Genomic DNA, 17,488 nt, shown 5'->3' with positions numbered 1-17,488 from the left:
TGTTGCAGGCTCTAGGTTGAATCGGAGGTCTGTGCTGCCACCTGCTGCTGACACGTTTCCATGCTGCAGTTTCCTGTTAATGGTACTTTTAAAAATGTCACACTCACATGGACATGAATGTGTCCGCCCCATGTTTTTTTTAAAGCTGTGATAGATGCAGTTCTTTCACCTCTACAAAAACATGACATAACATCTTTGTGATTGTACTGATGCAGATGGAGTGACAATATATTTAGCTTTAGTTTTAAGTGTATTGTCTCCGTGGAGAAATGTGATTTCACCTGATTTCAGGTGAAATCATGGACAGATTATTGAATGGGCACATGTCTCTGGGGGCCAAGGGATCAGGGGCTCCAGGCCAAGGCCTGATGGATTGAAATATTTATTGCTGGGAAGTCCAATTAAATGACTACACAGAGAGATTCTAAAAGACTAGAAGGCGGGGAGACAAAAAAGTCGGACAACTGTAATTCAGCGTCGTCCTTGTTGTTCTAAGTTACATACCATCAAAGCCAATTATACATCCAAATGAAACCCACTGCTGGAGGATAAGATGTCTCATCACACCGGGCAGCAGAAGAGCCAGCTGTCATCAATCAACACCTTACTGCCTGACTTGTATAAAAGATGCTTTCTGTGTCACAGTGTGGAGCTGTTGTCTCAACTCACAGGAAGTGCAGAGGACTGGTGAGCGTTAGCCATAGTAGCTGTTCGACTGGTTTGTTTGTTGGTGAAAGTGTATAGAACCGATTTGAAATGACCCTTTAAACTTCTCTCACTTTCTTTTCTGTGTAATCTAGACTGAAGTATTTATCTCAGCCCGGGTTTAAGATGTCCGGCCGTGGAAAGAAAGCTGTGCCCAAACCAAAATCTTCAGTTTCCCGCTCCTCCAGAGCAGGGATCACTTTCCCAGTGGGCCGCATCCACAGGCTGCTCAGGAAAGGCAACTACGCCCAGCGAGTTGGCAATGGCTCTGCGGTGTACCTCGCAGCCGTCCTGGAGTACCTCTGCGCCGAAATCCTGGAGCTGGCAGGAAATGCAAGCCGCGACAACAAGAAGCACCGCATCGCTCCTCGCCACATCTTGTTGGCAGTGAAGAACGACGAGGAGCTCAACAAACTGCTGGCAGGGGTCACGATCTCAGAGGGTGGTGTCATCCCAAACATCCAGGCAAGCCTTCTCCCCAAGAAGACCAAGGTGTCAAAGGATGACAGCACTGCCAAAGATGTCCAGTCTCAAGAATTTTAATTGTGAAATGTACAAAGTCTTGCAAATTTTATCATTAAAAATTATTATGTGTTTTTAATCCTTCTCTTGCACTTGTGTTTACTGAGTATTTTCTGGGGAAATGCTCTGCACGCCTAGACATGTGTTTTGTTGGCAGCTTGAAATAACCGGATATATCCATCCTAGTTATCGGGTGATCCCGGGAGGAAATACCATCCCATCAGGGTGTTCTTTAATCACTCACAAATTCATCCTGCTGCATGGCTATCTTCAGATGCAACCACAAAGAGTCCTGTTACAGATGGTGTGAACCAATGAGTCGGTCTGGGAAATCATGAAGTGACGGAAGACTATATCCACAAAACGGTGGCAATTGCTCCCACGATACTTGAAACAACCAAGCACCTTGAAAACTGTTGTCAGTTGATTTGTTGTCCAAAATCTACATTTTTCTTTTACTCCTGCGGTGCAATTCTCCCTATTAATTCGATTTTTCAAATGTCCGCTTAACCAGTCTTTTATTTTTTTCACCAGCTTTTGACTGGCTAACCAAACCCACTCAGGTATTTCTACTGACGGCTCTGTTGTCTCAGTGCATTTTGACTACATTCCTTTATAGTGAGGATGATATTAGTAATAACTGCTTCCATTTTATCTTTTATTTTTCTCAATTTTCTGCAGTTTTCATCTGTGTTCTAAAACACAAGTGTTCTGTGTAAAGTGCAACATCAGTAAAGTCCAGTTGATCCTCAGTTTTTTTTCCCCTCGTTTGCCGCACTTTGTATGACGTTGATTGGTACATAAAAAACGATTCATGCAATTTGTCAAAGCATCCTCACACTTTACTTTACTAAACTTTTTGCACAATGATACAAAATACACTAGAATAGTGGACTTTGATCAATAACGTACTTAAATCAGCTATCATTTGGAGTGGAAGAATTACCACAAACGTGCACTTATCTTAGTCTCCAAAGTGCATCATTTAGCCCAAATATTCCTGTGAATCTTTCAACATTGCCCTCATGGTTTTGGGTTGGTTTTTTTTGCAACGCTCTGTAACAGTGCGTCTGCTGAACGCACCTCGGTGGGTAACGACGTACTGACGTAAGACGTGTGAACAACAAACAGTTGTTGGACTTCGACAAGCTAGCGATCGGTACCGCCAGACACAGACAGTCCCGACGGTCTTCTCCCGCACAGACGCGGACCTGCGGCACCTAACCGGTGGGAATATCTCTAGTAGAATCACCCCACGGTTGCCGCTGTCCGTGCCGCCGACTCCGGCTCCGGCCCGGTTCCCTGGCGCCGACGTTAGCCACGGAAACATGCCCGTCGCTCGGACTGTGACGCCTGTTTTTTTCTCCGGCTGGTAGCGGGATGTGATGCGAGCCGAGCTGCGGCACGACAGCGGGTGAGACGACAGCCACCGCCGGGACACGCAGATTTGTTTTCTGGCCACGGGAGAATGGACTTTGTCGGGGGCGAACACATCGGCTCACCGAAGGAGGCAGGCATGCGACCGCACACGGGCCCGCGCGTCGTTGTTGGCCAACAACTTTAGCAAGCTAGCTCGCGTTAGCTCGCTCACGTTCATGCAAATGAATCCGACCGGTTCAAGGCAGTAAGCTCCCGGAGAGACGTGTTCACTACAACCGTGTGGCCCCCTCCGACACCGTGTGGTCCTCTCCGACACCGTGTGGCCCCCTCCGACACCGCGTGGTCCTCCGGTCCTCCCGGACACCGTCGTGGACGATGTGCTGACGACCCGGGAGCCTCCGGTCGGTCCCGTCTTGAAGGAGCAGGACCCGGTTGCCCCGCGGGGGGATAGTTGAGCAAAGTTGCCAGGTTTGGCCAACAAACAAATTACTGTAACAGTGCGTGTTTCGCACAGGTATCACACATTTGTTTTGTATTGATGTTTGTGTGATATTGCACTTTAATCAGCCAATTTTTTTTTTCAAGGATGCACCACAATCTGCCTGTGAACTGTGGTTTGTGAAAGTCAAATCACCCCCAACACAACAAACCAGGCCCGGGATCTATTTTTTAATTGCACTTGAATATAGTTTGGTCAATCGAGGACCAGGAGTGGTGCACTTCTCCTTCTACTGTTGTGAGAGTGTTTAATATAATATCCAGGCTGTCTGGCACAGTTAAAGACTTGAGTTTCACTGGAGATGAAAACATGAATATCGAAGAGCAGCGTCTAGATTTATGCAATGTCAATACGAAGAGTAACATGGACGATGACGACGATCGCAACACCACCAACAGCACAGATGGGGTCACCCCTCGGATCTCTGAACTGATGACAGATAACGACACAGAAAAGCAAATCGTTGTTCCCACCGAGACCCCTGAAACGTACGCGATGCCTCAGCTCACTGACAACCGTCAGCCAGCTGAGGAGAACAACCACCAGGTACAAGACACACTGGAAGTCGACGAGGTCAACGGAAATGGAGAGAGCACAGGCCAGCACGACCCTGCGGTCGCGGACCCCACTGACCTCATCTTTTCCAATGAGCAGCACAAGGGCGAAACTGGGGTGGAGGAAAAGAAAGAGGATAAAGACACTGATGCGGTTGCAGGTGGAAGGGTTGGCGCAAGGGTCACGGACGTAGGTGTGGCTCTGAGTCTGGACGAGAGTGGGGTGTTGGAGGCTGATCTAACAAACGCCACATCGTTGTCGGACAGTTCGCCAGACCCGGTGTCCACGTCGCAGGCCGTCCCAGCTGGCAGCGCGGCGGAAAGCCCGTCAAATGCGAGCCAGGCGTGCGGCACAGAGGCCTCTGCCTCGGACCAGGTTGGACTGTACCCCTCGGTGGAGGAGGAGGACGATAAACACAAACCAAATGGCAAAAGGGTGACATTCCCTTCAGATGAGGACATTGTCTCTGGAGCAGTGGAGCCCAAGGATCCCTGGAGACACGGTAAGGCTGTGTGTTTGTTTCTGTATGGGACGTCCTGTAGATCCCTCTTGTCTGTGGTGCCAGTGTGAATATGCCAGGTCAACACGTTTGCCAGAATTTATTCTCAAACCTCCTTATTGAAAATTAGGTTAAAGGTGAAAAAGGTTTTTTTGTGTTGTGTCATGGTTCACATTCAATGTGTAGTTAATAAAAACAGGGATGTTGTATGAATGTTGACACTGACACGTCAGATGTCTTTTTGATGGGAGTCTTGTTTTGTGTTGTCTTGAGCCCTTAGGCAGCTCCTGTGCCCCCGCCCCTTTTTCAAACACAAGTTCCACCCTTGCATTTGAATAGTGAATAACACAATAGCTTGGTCTTAGTTGGCTTTCAATTCCCAACAGTCAAATGCACCTACTTATCTAAATATAGTCCCGGGCCTGTGTTGTGTGCAGTGTTGTGAGAAGATCCCACCACTCCTCGAGGTGTGTCATTTTACCACAGTAGGTTCCTGTTTGTTCAGTGAAAACGCGTCCAACGGGAGCTCGTGCAGGATGTGGCACTGCCTCACACGGTTGATATAAGGAACCAAATCTTTATAGGCTCAACAAAACGTGGTTACTTTTTCACTTTTTAAGTTAATCTTCCACGTAATAATGTGCAGGTATTTTACAATACATGCCATATATTTAGTGATCCCCTGCAGGTACATTCAGCACTACGACAGAACAGACCGCTAAATAGGAACAAGAAACAGATAAGTAGAGAAATTCTACGGTCCTGTACAAAGATATAAAAATACAAAGCAATATGTATATGACAATATACGTTTTGTTGTGTTAAACTAGCGTGATTAATATAATTTATGTACACAACCAATAGTTTTTTGCCCCCAGTTCTGATTCGGGACCAATAATATTGTTCATAATCTATTTTTTAACGTCTAGTACTTTATACAGAGTAATACTGCTTCAGTCTACCATAGTTTCATGTTTACATGAAGTTGTGTGTGATCTGACCACGACTCACAAGCTCCTTCATCTGGAATAGACAATGGACAATTTTGGACATCATTGAATAAACAGACGTACAGTAACGGTGTGAAAACTGGTGTTAGCTCACAGCACTGTGATGGCAGTCGACATAGTTACACAGCTGATGGTAGTCGGAGAAAAGGCCAGAATTACATTCATTAATAGGTTTACTGTCACTCTGTGTCTTTGTGACCTGTGAGTTTTAAGGTGTAAGGGAACCAGAGACCTGTGTGTGGTGTATGAATTCAAAAATCGAGGCCAGACCAAAGCAAAGGGTCAGTGGTGCGAAATGTCCAGATGGGGGAGGGGCAGTAGAAATATGCAGGACTAATACAGCCTCATGTTCAGCTGAATATAAATTGTTTTATTTAACACCCCTGCAATTAGTCAGAAATACATTTTTGTTTTTAGCCATTTATCCTGACACATTCAGCTGCTTGTAACTGTAAATTATATTTAACCCACTTAACATGAATTATATATATATAGAGAGAGAGAGAGAGAGAGCATCCATTCCGCTCACTCTTTCTCACTTAACCCTGTTGCTTTTCCAAACTGCTCTTGTATCAGCGCCTTTACAGTGCACATGCCAGGCAGCCATTCTGATAATAAATTGGACATGAAAAAGCTTTAGCTACACGCTACAAGAGCAAAGTCCAAACCAGTCAGCCAAGTGTTCTGAGACCTTATGAAACTACCAACACTGAGAATAGTTCAGTATCTCTGTGACTGTAGTGTGGGCTCAGATTATTTATTGTAGGCAGCACATAGTTTATTTAAGTTCCAAATGTCCAGTTGATTGTATACAGTCAGTTGATGGTGGGAAAGATATTCATATGATTTTTTTAAATGATGATAATGCTGTTCTAAATTGACATATTGTAACAACATATTGTTATTACAATAATCTGAACTCCAAAACCTCAAGTTCCTAAAAGTTGAGAGTTGGTCGTAATGTGATTAAACTTGAGTAATAATCACATGTTTATACCGCCAAGTATGTTATGGACAGATAAAAAATACTTGTGATCTTTTAGTGTTACTGTTTGAGGACTTATTCTGCTCCCAGATTACTTAAAATATATCTATTTCATAATATATATATTACACTATACTATCTATTATACAAATTTTTATCAAAGTAATTCAATTAATGACAGTTTGAATAGGCTACTGTTATTGTTGTTTTTTTTATTATTTCAGCCAAAAATATGTGTAGAGTTGACAGCACATGCGAGTTAATTGTAAATCTGATGGAAAAATGTATAGTCACCAACATCAAATAATTATTATATAATCAAGGTGTAATAAGTAATTGCTTCTTTTGGAAATGTATTCTCGTGCCATGTTGCTGCTTTGACGTTCACCTGGATATCTTTTCCTTGGTTTCTGCTGTCTGTCTTGAGGAGATGCTCACACATGGGACAGTCTATCTGACTGAGTGTAAGTCCAGGAAATGAAATGTATCTGAATCTCCACAACGATGCTCATTCTTCTTTAAGAGCGAGTGATGTCCCACAATAGATCCACAATTCATCCAGACCCTTTATCTGCAGATTCCGTTTCATGTTCTCCGGGTCCCTGTCTTATGTCATCTGCCAGAATCAAAACCGTTAAGCGGGTCTTAGCTCACAGAGCCTGGAGCTTCATCCATGCACAGTATGAGTAACTGTGGCAGGAGCAGAAAACAGAGCTTCTGAGCAGGTAATAAAAAAAACTTCATGGGGTCATGAAAGCTGCCATTTAAAATAAACACCGGGGGGTTCAGAAGAGAACAGAGTGAGGGGAACAATGGCAACCATCCAGCCTTTTATATTCCCATGTCTTCCCAGAATTGACATTGTCCATTTTCGTTCATACATTCAGTGAGTGGGGCTGAAGTTTACCAAAAGAGTTAAAACAGCAGCGGTTCTTGAAACTGCCTTTGAATGTCATTTGTTCTAAGTTAGATAATACCATGTACTAGAACTGTTTTATTTCTTTACCACCCTCCCTGTCTAGACTTGAGGGACGCTTGTTCTTTCCCCTCCAGGCCTGGGCAAATACTACATCATATCCTGAGATTCCTGAACTTCCCAACATGCTGCGTAGCTTCCCCCTCTTCCCTTGTTTCTTCTCCTTGGCAAGTCATATCACTCTAGGCGCAGTTTGGGCTCAAATCCTCAAAGCATGTCTTTACAAAAGCCCTGGATCCTTCAGCAAACTTGTGCTAGGTCTGTTTTTTCATCAAACTTACAAGATTAGTTTTGTGTAGGCAGGATTCAAGATAGTTTTTCACAGCAGCCATACAGAATAGTATTAATACTATTATAGAACTAATTTGTGTTCAGATAAGGTAAAGCCGAGCACTTGCAGTGCAGATAATTCCTTAACATTAATGATTGTTTATCCAGCAAGCAGCTCTGTCTCGTGTCATTATACTCAAGGCCCACTTGGCACTGGATTATTAGAGGCTCTGTGACCCACGGAATGTTATGTGTTGTGGCTGTCGACCAAGTTACCAACTGATAAGAAAAACTTTTAGTGTAGAGATTGCACAAAAGCTTTGAAAACCTGGTGGTCGGTTCAGTTTGTGCAAGAGACAGACTGGTTCTGATTTGGGGGCAAATAAGGCCAGTAGAGTGGGGGGACTTCTTAATGGGTCATCTATCCAAAACATAGCATGTTTGATAAGTCTACCAAAGCCTCATCCATACTATTATGTTTTAAAACTAAAACAACAGTATCAATGATAACACACAATATCCACACATCCATACTACAATGCAGCCCCAGAATTTTCAAACTAAAACAAGGCCAGCAGCATTTCCAAACTTCACATTGATATATAAAAAGAAAAGCGTCCACTCTGCACTTTGACCCTGTGTCTGTGTGCTCTCTTGCCATAAGCCATAATTTACCAGCTTTTGTCTGTGATGATTTCTCATCCTGTCCCGGTGTGTGCGTAGGACTTTCTGTCCTCGTCAAACAGGACTTCCTTGCCCTCCTCCCCCTCTCATACCTGCTCTAATCACTCCTGAAGGGGGCTGGCAGTGACAAACATTAACTACAAACACTACACATGGCATATAATGCCTCTCCATTTAAAAATAGAGCCTTTGACTGTTGTTTACTCATACTGTCACTCTCCATCTGGACCGGCAGCTTTTTCTCCCTCTGACACATGTTTGGTTTTGCGTGCGAGATCGTCACTAAAATGGCTGTTGAGTTGTTTTTAAATTCTCATCATAGTTAATCACAACAAGAGAGGCTGATGCACAGTTATGACTGTTATAGTTGATGTGTTTGCAGTAATGCTAAAACAAACCTAAAATACTGGATGTGAAATTTAAGGACAGGTATTGTGTGGGATGTGTGTTGTGTAGGAAGCCTGGGTGGTTGCAGGTTTTGTAACTTTTCTCATATTATTTGTACCATGTTTATTATCGATCTGCTCAGTCCCCTGGGATAAATTTGTGGGCTTTTGCATAATCACATTACTGTGAATTTCTGCCATATAATTTTTTTGTTCTTGATTTTCTTTGATCCACTGCCCTCATAAAGACCTGTGTTGGTACAGTATGGTACAGTGTGTACAGGTTATGTAAATGGGTTCAGATGGTACTTTAAACCCCTTGGCTCGTCTGTTGTAGAGCAGACCGCAGCTCCCCTCTAGGATTCAGACTTTCATCTCCTCTGTGTTTACTTACTGTCACCGTCTTGTTAACCGGACTGGTGGAAGCACAGAGCAGCAGTGACACAGACCCTGCCATTCGCTCTCTGCCACTTCTTACGAGCCAGGCAGCCAGCTGTCATGTGTGAATGACGCTGCTGTCACCATCTACAGCACAGCAGTGTGAAATGACAGGGAACGGGACTAGAGACAGGGAGAGGGGGCTATTTTGAACACTGGCACTTGCATGTTAAGCAGGAGCTGGCAGCACTCCTGTGTTCCGCCCCCAACATAATGGCACCCATCTCTGGAGGCTTGGTCTGTTATTCCATACATCTCTGCTGTCACCCCAAGATTTGAATGATTTTATGTTTTCTCTCAAGCCAGCGACCACACTAAGACAACTAAACTTGAAAATGGTGCTTGCTCGTGGAAATGCGAATGGGTCACATTAGCATTTCCAGTTAATTTTTTGCAGAGATCTTTGTCCACAGTAAAACACCCAAACAACCTAAAAAAATGGTTAAATCCCGTCTGCGTCCACTTTTCGCAAACAACAAAACTGCATCACAGCCAACATCTTGGTGTGGCATCTAAGGCGTGAGCCATTTACCCCTTATACACTGAAACACCAGGGTTTTGGGAAAGCTCAATTTTGGAGGGGGGAAAATGTTGTTGGATGAGCAAAAATATACCCCTACATATTTTATATTTTTATTTTTACTGGTCCAGTGATCAGTTTTAGAAGCTCACTCGAGGATGAATTGAGCTGATAACGAAGGTCAAACTTGTAAATAAACATAATTTACAATATTCTCTGTCAGAGCACCTTTTTGAACGGCTGGCTAGACATGATTTCCCGTCAGAGCATGTAACCTGTCAACACTGGTTCCTCAACAGTCACCTTTCAGTAAGATTTTAGTTTAGTGCACAGTGTTTAAATAAGCAGTTCAAGGAGGCTATCACTTCCCAGAGACCTCATGCTGTTTGATTAGGGAAAAATTTCACTCCTTCCTTTAAAGGAATTGGTTGTCACTTAGCTGCTACATGAGGTATAAGGCAGGCCAGTGCCTGGCAAGTCGGTCAACAAGCTGACCACCACTATGATCTTCTCTCTTATTGTGTTGTTATGTGATGAAACCTTTTTCAAACCCCCTACTGTTTGTGTAGTTCCAGATGTGTGAAGACAGCAGGTCAGGTGTTTATCTACAGTAGCTTACCATGTTCCCAGTCTCTGTCTCTGCCAACGTTTTTTCTCTGGCTTTTGACCGGCAGAGCATTCTGTATCACTCTTAACAAGTGAAGAAATGCAAGTCATTATGAGTGGAACGTTTTCAGTGGAATCCTCTCTTTATGCCAGGTCTCCCAGTCATCTGTCTGTCTCTGCAGATAGAGTCATCTCTTCCTCTGCACACATGCAAACACTTGTCTTTGCTTGTTTCTTCCTTGTTGTTGGAGTGAGGGGAGTAAGCCCAGCACATCCAGACTGTGTGTTTGAACTTTGCTTCTTGACGGCTAGACAAAGAATAAAGGTGCAAGATGAAGGTACAAAGATGGCAAGGCTGTGGAGGATAAACAGTATGTGTATAGATATTGAGTCAGACCTCACCTGGATGTTTGCTCTGTACTTATCCTTAATTCAGTGCAGTAAACTTCTCTGAAATTTTCATTTGTTGCAGAAATGTGGAGCAATAGCTGGCAGCTGGTGATTGTGTGATAGGATAATGACTGGCTCCTTCTATTCAACACCGTATGACAGGAATGCGAGGTGCCAGCTCTGTTGCAGCACCTTGAAAGATAAGATTTACTTTTGTATACATGCCCCAAAGGTTTGGCTTCAACATCAAATGCAGGGATTAAAGTTCTCCATAACTACAACCAAAAGAGCCCACGTATGAGATCAGAGACAAAGGAGAAGCGAATTGTGGGCAGGGGGATGTGACACCTAAAGCTGTATCAAACTGAGGTGTAGAACATAGGTTATTTGAAAAGTAAACAGGCCGTTAATATCCCAAATGCAAATATTAATGTAGGCTAATGGCGTGTACACAACCACTTTTTTCTCAGCTACGCTTTACCTTTTTTATAAGAAAACATGTGATCAGATTGACTATGATACTCAAATAAATATATATATATACATATACATTACTAATGGTTATTAATATATATGCTATTAATTATTATTATGAATACATATGCTATTAACCCTTGTTTGTATTTTGTCTTTTATGATTTAGCCCCAAGGGCCTGTTTAATACCGAGTTTTGGTACCCATCCCTAGTCATTACGTTACTGTAGACGTTTCTGAATTCCCAGGAACACTTGCACCGACTTTAACTTCACACCAATAATGGAGGACTACAGCGTCTCTTTTCAAATCTTACTCCTGCCGTTGCTAACCTACATTGGCATTCAAACGCAATGGATTCAAAGCATTTGTCCTGCTCGTCATGATTGCTATGGACGGATTGGTTGGTCTCGTTGGTCACTTAAATCCTGCCCCGAGCCACTGATGTAAGCGGTTCTTTCTTCTAGACCAGCAAAGACTTGGTGCCATTCTAAAAGCCAGGCCATTGAACTGCCTTGGTAGAAAAGGGAAAACACAGATCTACATTGAAGCAACAGTGCAAAACACTACATTAGAGACTTTTATTGTTATTATAAGGAGTTTAAAAAGGTTTTGGTTCATAATGAAACTAGTGGGCCGCCGCAGTCTGGTAATTGATGGGAAAACACTGCCACTGACAAATGAATTGGGAAAAAACATGCTTAATGTTCTTAACCATATTTTGGTTTCCTTTATGTTCGGGCTGCAGCTTCTCCTTTCTGACACAGACAAAAACAGCTGACAGCATATGATGTGGAAAACAAAGAGAAGTGAACATTTCATTCAAGTAGATAATAACTATACTCGTAGCACTTTTAAAGTGTAATGAAAACCTTTGTCAATAGGATTCCTTTATCACACCACATTTTCAACAAAATTTAAACGTGTTATTTTCAACTGCTCTCATCCACCACAGCAGCCGTGTTTTACATAACCACCGAGCTTGTTAAGCTGATAGTAAACTGCTGGGAACAAGCTTAAATGAAAGCCCTCTATATATTCTGATTTATTACATTGTCAAGATGGCTGTCGAGGGGCAAGAATTGACTCTGTTTTTAGATTAAGCCATTATAGACACTCACTTTCCCTAGCCCGTTCATTGATCTCTTACACAGACAAATACTTATTTTTTATCATGCAACAAATAGCCTCTAACCTCTTATTACAGGGGTAGCTGGTCTGTGAAAGTGGAAACAATGGAGCACCAAATTACAATTCCTGACTTTGTAATCCTTAGCCCATCATGGAGATAATATGTGGTGGTTTAGGGAGCATCTATACACCAATACTCTCATCTGCCCCAGTAGGACTAGCACAAAATGAGGTTGGTACTAAAGCCCACGCCAACACTGTGGGCGCTCGGGGTCAATCTGTTTTGACTTTTCTTCAGTAAAACATGAAAAGCTGATTTTGCATATAAAGGGACGTTCAGGGCAAATTTAGGATGGTACAGTGCAACAAAGGAAATGTAGTGCCTGACGGCATTACTGGTCTTTATGAAACTATTTGACACGTTTTCCAGCGTGACAAGTGTTGGCAATCATGTAATCAGTGATCTTAGCAGCCAAATGTCCTGTCTCTCAGAGGAAGTGGTGCTTTTAGTGGTTTTTTTTAGTACAGAATCAATGTAATCTTGCTCTTTTTTCACTCTGCATATCATCACCTCTGTTCTTTCTTGTAACTTTTCTTTTTAAAGATGTTTGGAGCAGCCATTTCCCCTCCCTCTTTCCTTCCGCTGTGCACCTCTTCATCACCACTCCCTCCATACATGTACCGGCAGTACTGGAGGGAGTGCAATAAAACAAAGTGCAAGCAGAAATGAAAGCAGCAATTGTAGCTCCGCTCTTAATGATCCTGCAGCCCTTAAGCTGACATCTCTCACCGTTGAACACAGCATTTAACTTATGAGTAGCTCTCTACTAGTTAGCTTTCTTTTTTTCCCCACTATTCGTTACTTTGAGTTTCTTTTTTGCCAAGGTGTTCAGCCTAATCTTCTGTCTTCTTGTTGTAATCCATCTCAAACTCACTCACCTCTCCTTTCTCTTATTAATGAGTAATGTGTGAAAACAATGTGTGGTTAGCATTGGACCCTCCCCCCAAACTCCACTTTCCCTCAGGAAGTGTTTACACACACACACACACACACACACACACACACACACACTTGCTCCAAAGCAACTCTGCACAATAACACTTTTCCAAGGACACAGTGTTCACTGAAACACACTCACTGTTTGGTAGAGCAGACTGCACTCTTACAAAGCAGGAAGCATAGGCATTTAGGTTAAAACCACAGAGAGTCCAAGATATTTTTGTAGATGAGACACATATGTTGATAGTGATTAATCAACAAAATAAAAAAAACACCCTGCCAAGATGTACTGGTTAATCATTCAACCGCATTAAATGCCAACGAAACCGTGGAAGTTACATAAATGATGGAGAGCCTCACCTTGAATCCACCGCAGACAGTTATTAACAAGCTTTTTTTTCTTCTTCTTTTTTTCATTAAAGGGCGACTTTGCAGTATGGATACAGAGCAAAGGGAGACATTGAACATTAAAGAATAAAAAAAAAAGACTGATGCTCTTCAAAAATACCCATTAGAATTTTGACAAAAGAAGTCAACTTAATTTATGTCCTTGAAGTAGTATGTGACTGTTATGACTGTTATTTCCGTGCAATGAGATCACATACTGATACGAACGCGAATTGCACGCTCCTTGCGGCAAGTGAAGCGAATGGCGCTCCACGGATAAGGCAACATGTTCATCATTAGCTTCACTCGCTTGAGTTGAAATAGATATTGGCTACATCCATACTAATACATTTTAGTTTAAAAACAGCATTTAAAGGAACCCAAGAACTCCAGATTACTGTAGGCGGCAGGCATAAACATAGCAGAATTTATGCACTTTGAATCCTAAAAACGTAGCAGTGTGGATGTAGCCTCTGCAGACCCCTCATTCACATTCATTATGTGTTGCTGTATCTGCCAAAAAAGGGAAATTGCCCATTATATTACACCAGAGCTGTTTCACACATGCACTACAAACCTGAACTTCTCTGGACGTTACCTGGAGAACCTGGAGAACCAGACATTAAATGGACTTTGCCACCTGCCAGGTCCCTAGTACAAAGGCTGTGTAATGTCCGAGTGAGCTGATGTGCAAACAGATAAAGGCTAGAAACGAGCTGACACTTGGCAGAATGCAAATTTGATGGAATGATGTCAAGAATATGTTAATTGACATATTGTGGTTCTACCACAGTTTATACGTCCTCAATTTCACACGTGAAATGTACAGTCCCAGTCATATACTAGATTTTGACTTAGTCTCGTAAACAGTAGTGTAATGCTGCATGTGGTTGCTGGCTACAATGTGCAGCAGTAATTCGAGTGACAAGGTATTTGTTAGACACCACAAATCAAATCAAATCCATTGCTGCAAAGACCCAGGGTTTGATTCCCAGGAGCAAAACCACTGGCTATGTTAAAATTGACTGTTAAACTTTCTGCTGCACCACTGATTCTTATTGGTTTGGGGCCCTGCACAGTGCAGAGGGTAGAACGGGTTGTGGGTGTGGTTGCGTGAACATCCGACCCGGTCATGGCATGAAAAGGCACTTCATGGAGGTAGAACAAATTTAGCAGCAATCAGTACTACAGCAAAGGGAAACAGGTTTTCATAACCACTAGAAAATACAGACGCAGAATTAATAGGAAATTGTTAAGTATAAAATAATTTGTGAGTTTTCTCTACATTGCCCACAAGCTTTTCGATTTCACAATGGTTGGACTTGTGCTTCTTGTTTTCCATTTGTTTCTTTAAAAATCCCTTAAGACTGGTGGAGCAGTCAGAGGTATTTATGTGTAAACAGTTGATGAAGTGAGTGTATGACCATGTATGGCCAACTGTAGGAGGTTTGTGTATTGCCTTTTAAAGTTGATTGTGAGTTTTTTAATGACTGTGATTTCTTAAACAAAATGATGTGAACACAGCTTTATCAATCTGATGCAGAGGGTACTTTGGCATATTTCATTCTTTGTGCATACAGAGTTTAGTCTAGAATGGATGGGTGGATGTGGGCAGTCAGCATATCCTCATCGAACATATATGCTGACTAATGTGCGGGTGTGGGTGTGTGTGTGTACAAATATCTTTGTGAGAACCATTCTGAGTCCAGATCTAATGGAGTTAGGACATTTTGGATAAGTGAGGATTTTTTTGGCCAGTCCTCACTTTCTGACACACCTTTAAAGGCCTGTTTGAGGGTTTAGAGTTAGGGTTTCAATTGGGTTCAGGTTAGATGAAGGGTTGGGGTTAGTCATTTAGTTGTAATAGTTAAGGTTAGGGTAAGGGGCTTGGGAATGCATCTTACCTCTACGAGAAGTACAAGTTTTCCAGTGTGTGTGGTTTCTGTTCCGGTGACTGTTTGAGTGTGAAAATAAGCAATGATGAGGATGTGTTGTGGCCATTATCACTGTTTTCATGTGGCACTGGCTCGCTCTTTCATTAAGTTACAAACACACACCATTACTTCAGACTCACCGCAATAGTCATTTTGAGTAACTATTTTCCGTCCTACTTTGACGTTGGTGAGTTTCATTGAAACGGTGAATAACACAGTTGGTCAGACATGCATGGCTGCTCATGTAGGTTTCAAACTGCCTCTTTGTCCCAACAGCAAGTTATTCATTCTGACCTGTGCTTTTCAAACATATAGATTCAACCAGCGAAATCTGCACACTGCTGGTGCTGCTGCACTCCAGTTCAGCAATGTCCTATACTGTACCTCACCAATATTAGCATGTTATCACATGACTACGCCAGAAGAGGCTCTCACAATCTAAACATTACATGATGTTTACCTTATGTAAAGACAGAAAATGTGTAATTCTTTTTAGTCCAGGCTTGTTTGTCCCTATTTTACAGTTGTGTGGGTGGTGAACTTAAGAATGTAGAGAACTTGGAAGGTATATACAGTAGACAAAGTACATGAATTTGCCTGCAGAATGGACTTTGACTTTATGGTGCTGTCCAGAAAAGCCCACACAGATCTAAAATGGCAACTGCGCAACTTGTTTGTCAGAATGAAGAACTTTTTTTTTTTTTTTACAGCTTGTTCAAGGTGGGAATGTTACACTTTTATTTTGCCATGTTTTCCTTTATACAAGATCTGGAATGGAATTATTCCACCGTTAAGCTGGCAGCGGAGGTTGTCATAGAGCCGCATTGATGTCTGCGTTATCAATTTGAACATTGATGGGGGTTTCCACTGTGTTGATTTTTTGCGGCGGCGACACACACACACACACACACACACACACACACACACACACACACACACACACACACACACACACACACACACAGAACAATACCACCTTTTTAAAGGGGTTATAGTTTATCATCCTCTCTTTCAGGAGAGTCCTCCTCGAGGCAGTCACACAAACAGGTCACATGAAATAGACCATTTTCCCAGTGTGTCCCATTCCAAAGACTTTATTATGCTGATAATTTACAGAGACAAAATGCAGGATCAGCATCAGGGCAGATTCAGCCATGTTTCAAAGGTGAAGCCCTGTATAGTTTCATCTGTTTGCTCTGCAATTGGCGGCTGCCAGAACCACCGTTGCACTAGTGTCGCCACAGCTTTATAAGCAAGGGACCTGCAAGTGAACTGCAGAGCTCACAAAATTAATGAGCATCAGTTAACCTAATGATAAGACAGTGTACACCAGTAAGCCATTTGACCACAGCCGTTTAAGATTAAAAACATTCTGCATGTATTTTAGTCTCAAAGTCCAAGTGCATGCACCTTTAAAGTACTTTTGAACCTCAGAGATGTAGAGAGCCTGTCCAAATCCTCCAGATATCACAGTATGAGCAAATCTCAGTTTGATTGCATTTAATGATGAAGAAAATAATGTGATTATGAGATTTTTCTCTCTGTCTGATTGTTTGTGTTTGTGTGTTTGTGTGTTTACCTCATCTCCTAGAGGGAAAAATGTGAAACAATTTTTAAAAGCAATCCTAACCTCCTTCATCTTGCTTCTGTTTTGCAGCTCAGAATGTGACGGTGGACGAGATCCTCTCTTCCTACAAACAGGCCTGTCAGAAACTCAACTGTAAACCTATACCCAAAGTGCTCAAACAGATACAGGTAATGCCCAAGTTTACATAAACTTAACACAGTCAGCCCAATACTAGCAACTCAGTTTCTTTAGATTTCTTTCGTGCATAGTTTAGTCAGGCTGTTATAAGGAAGGAAAAAATATTGTTTCACCCCCTGAGGAAATGGTAAAATAATGAGAACAATGTCAGAGAAAAGGTGTTGAACGATGAAGGACTGTTTTAACTTAAAAGCTTGGGGGATTCTTTTCTTTTTTGGCATTTTTAAATTTGGATACCCCAGATACCCCAACAGACCACAATTGCAGGTTAACAATCTTCTTGTGATAATCAATATAATAACTAATAGAGTATTTTTTATCTTCCATTCATCTCCCCTGAAACTATTTGGATAACCTCTGGCCAAGATGAGT

The 17,488-nt window shown here is 42.3% G+C and overlaps 2 protein-coding genes across 2 annotated transcripts in view; both read left to right on the top strand.

Moving 5' to 3' along the window:
* The first annotated feature begins 435 nt into the window (after positions 1 to 435).
* On the top strand, positions 436 to 1,306 carry LOC118299072 (histone H2A-like). The gene is made up of 2 exons (XM_035622461.2): positions 436 to 687; positions 801 to 1,306. The coding sequence occupies exon 2, from the start codon at positions 832 to 834 to the stop codon at positions 1,246 to 1,248; it is 417 nt and encodes a 138-aa protein (XP_035478354.1). The 5' UTR covers positions 436 to 687; positions 801 to 831; the 3' UTR covers positions 1,249 to 1,306.
* A 1,003-nt stretch (positions 1,307 to 2,309) lies between these two features.
* The window catches only part of ppp1r37 (protein phosphatase 1, regulatory subunit 37), a 32,369-nt gene continuing 17,190 nt past the window's right edge, over positions 2,310 to 17,488 (top strand). The window contains exons 1-3 of the mRNA XM_035622460.2: positions 2,310 to 3,075; positions 3,193 to 4,163; positions 17,009 to 17,106. Coding sequence (XP_035478353.2) covers positions 3,416 to 4,163; positions 17,009 to 17,106 — 846 coding nt within the window. The 5' untranslated portion in view covers positions 2,310 to 3,075; positions 3,193 to 3,415. The remainder of the gene's footprint in view (positions 3,076 to 3,192; positions 4,164 to 17,008; positions 17,107 to 17,488) is intronic.

The sequence above is a fragment of the Scophthalmus maximus genome, chromosome 11 (genome assembly GCF_022379125.1).
Source record: "Scophthalmus maximus strain ysfricsl-2021 chromosome 11, ASM2237912v1, whole genome shotgun sequence".
In the NCBI taxonomy this organism is placed as follows: domain Eukaryota; kingdom Metazoa; phylum Chordata; class Actinopteri; order Pleuronectiformes; family Scophthalmidae; genus Scophthalmus; species Scophthalmus maximus.
The sequence above is the reverse complement of the archived record's forward strand: the minus strand, read 5'-3'. Positions and strand labels throughout refer to the sequence as shown.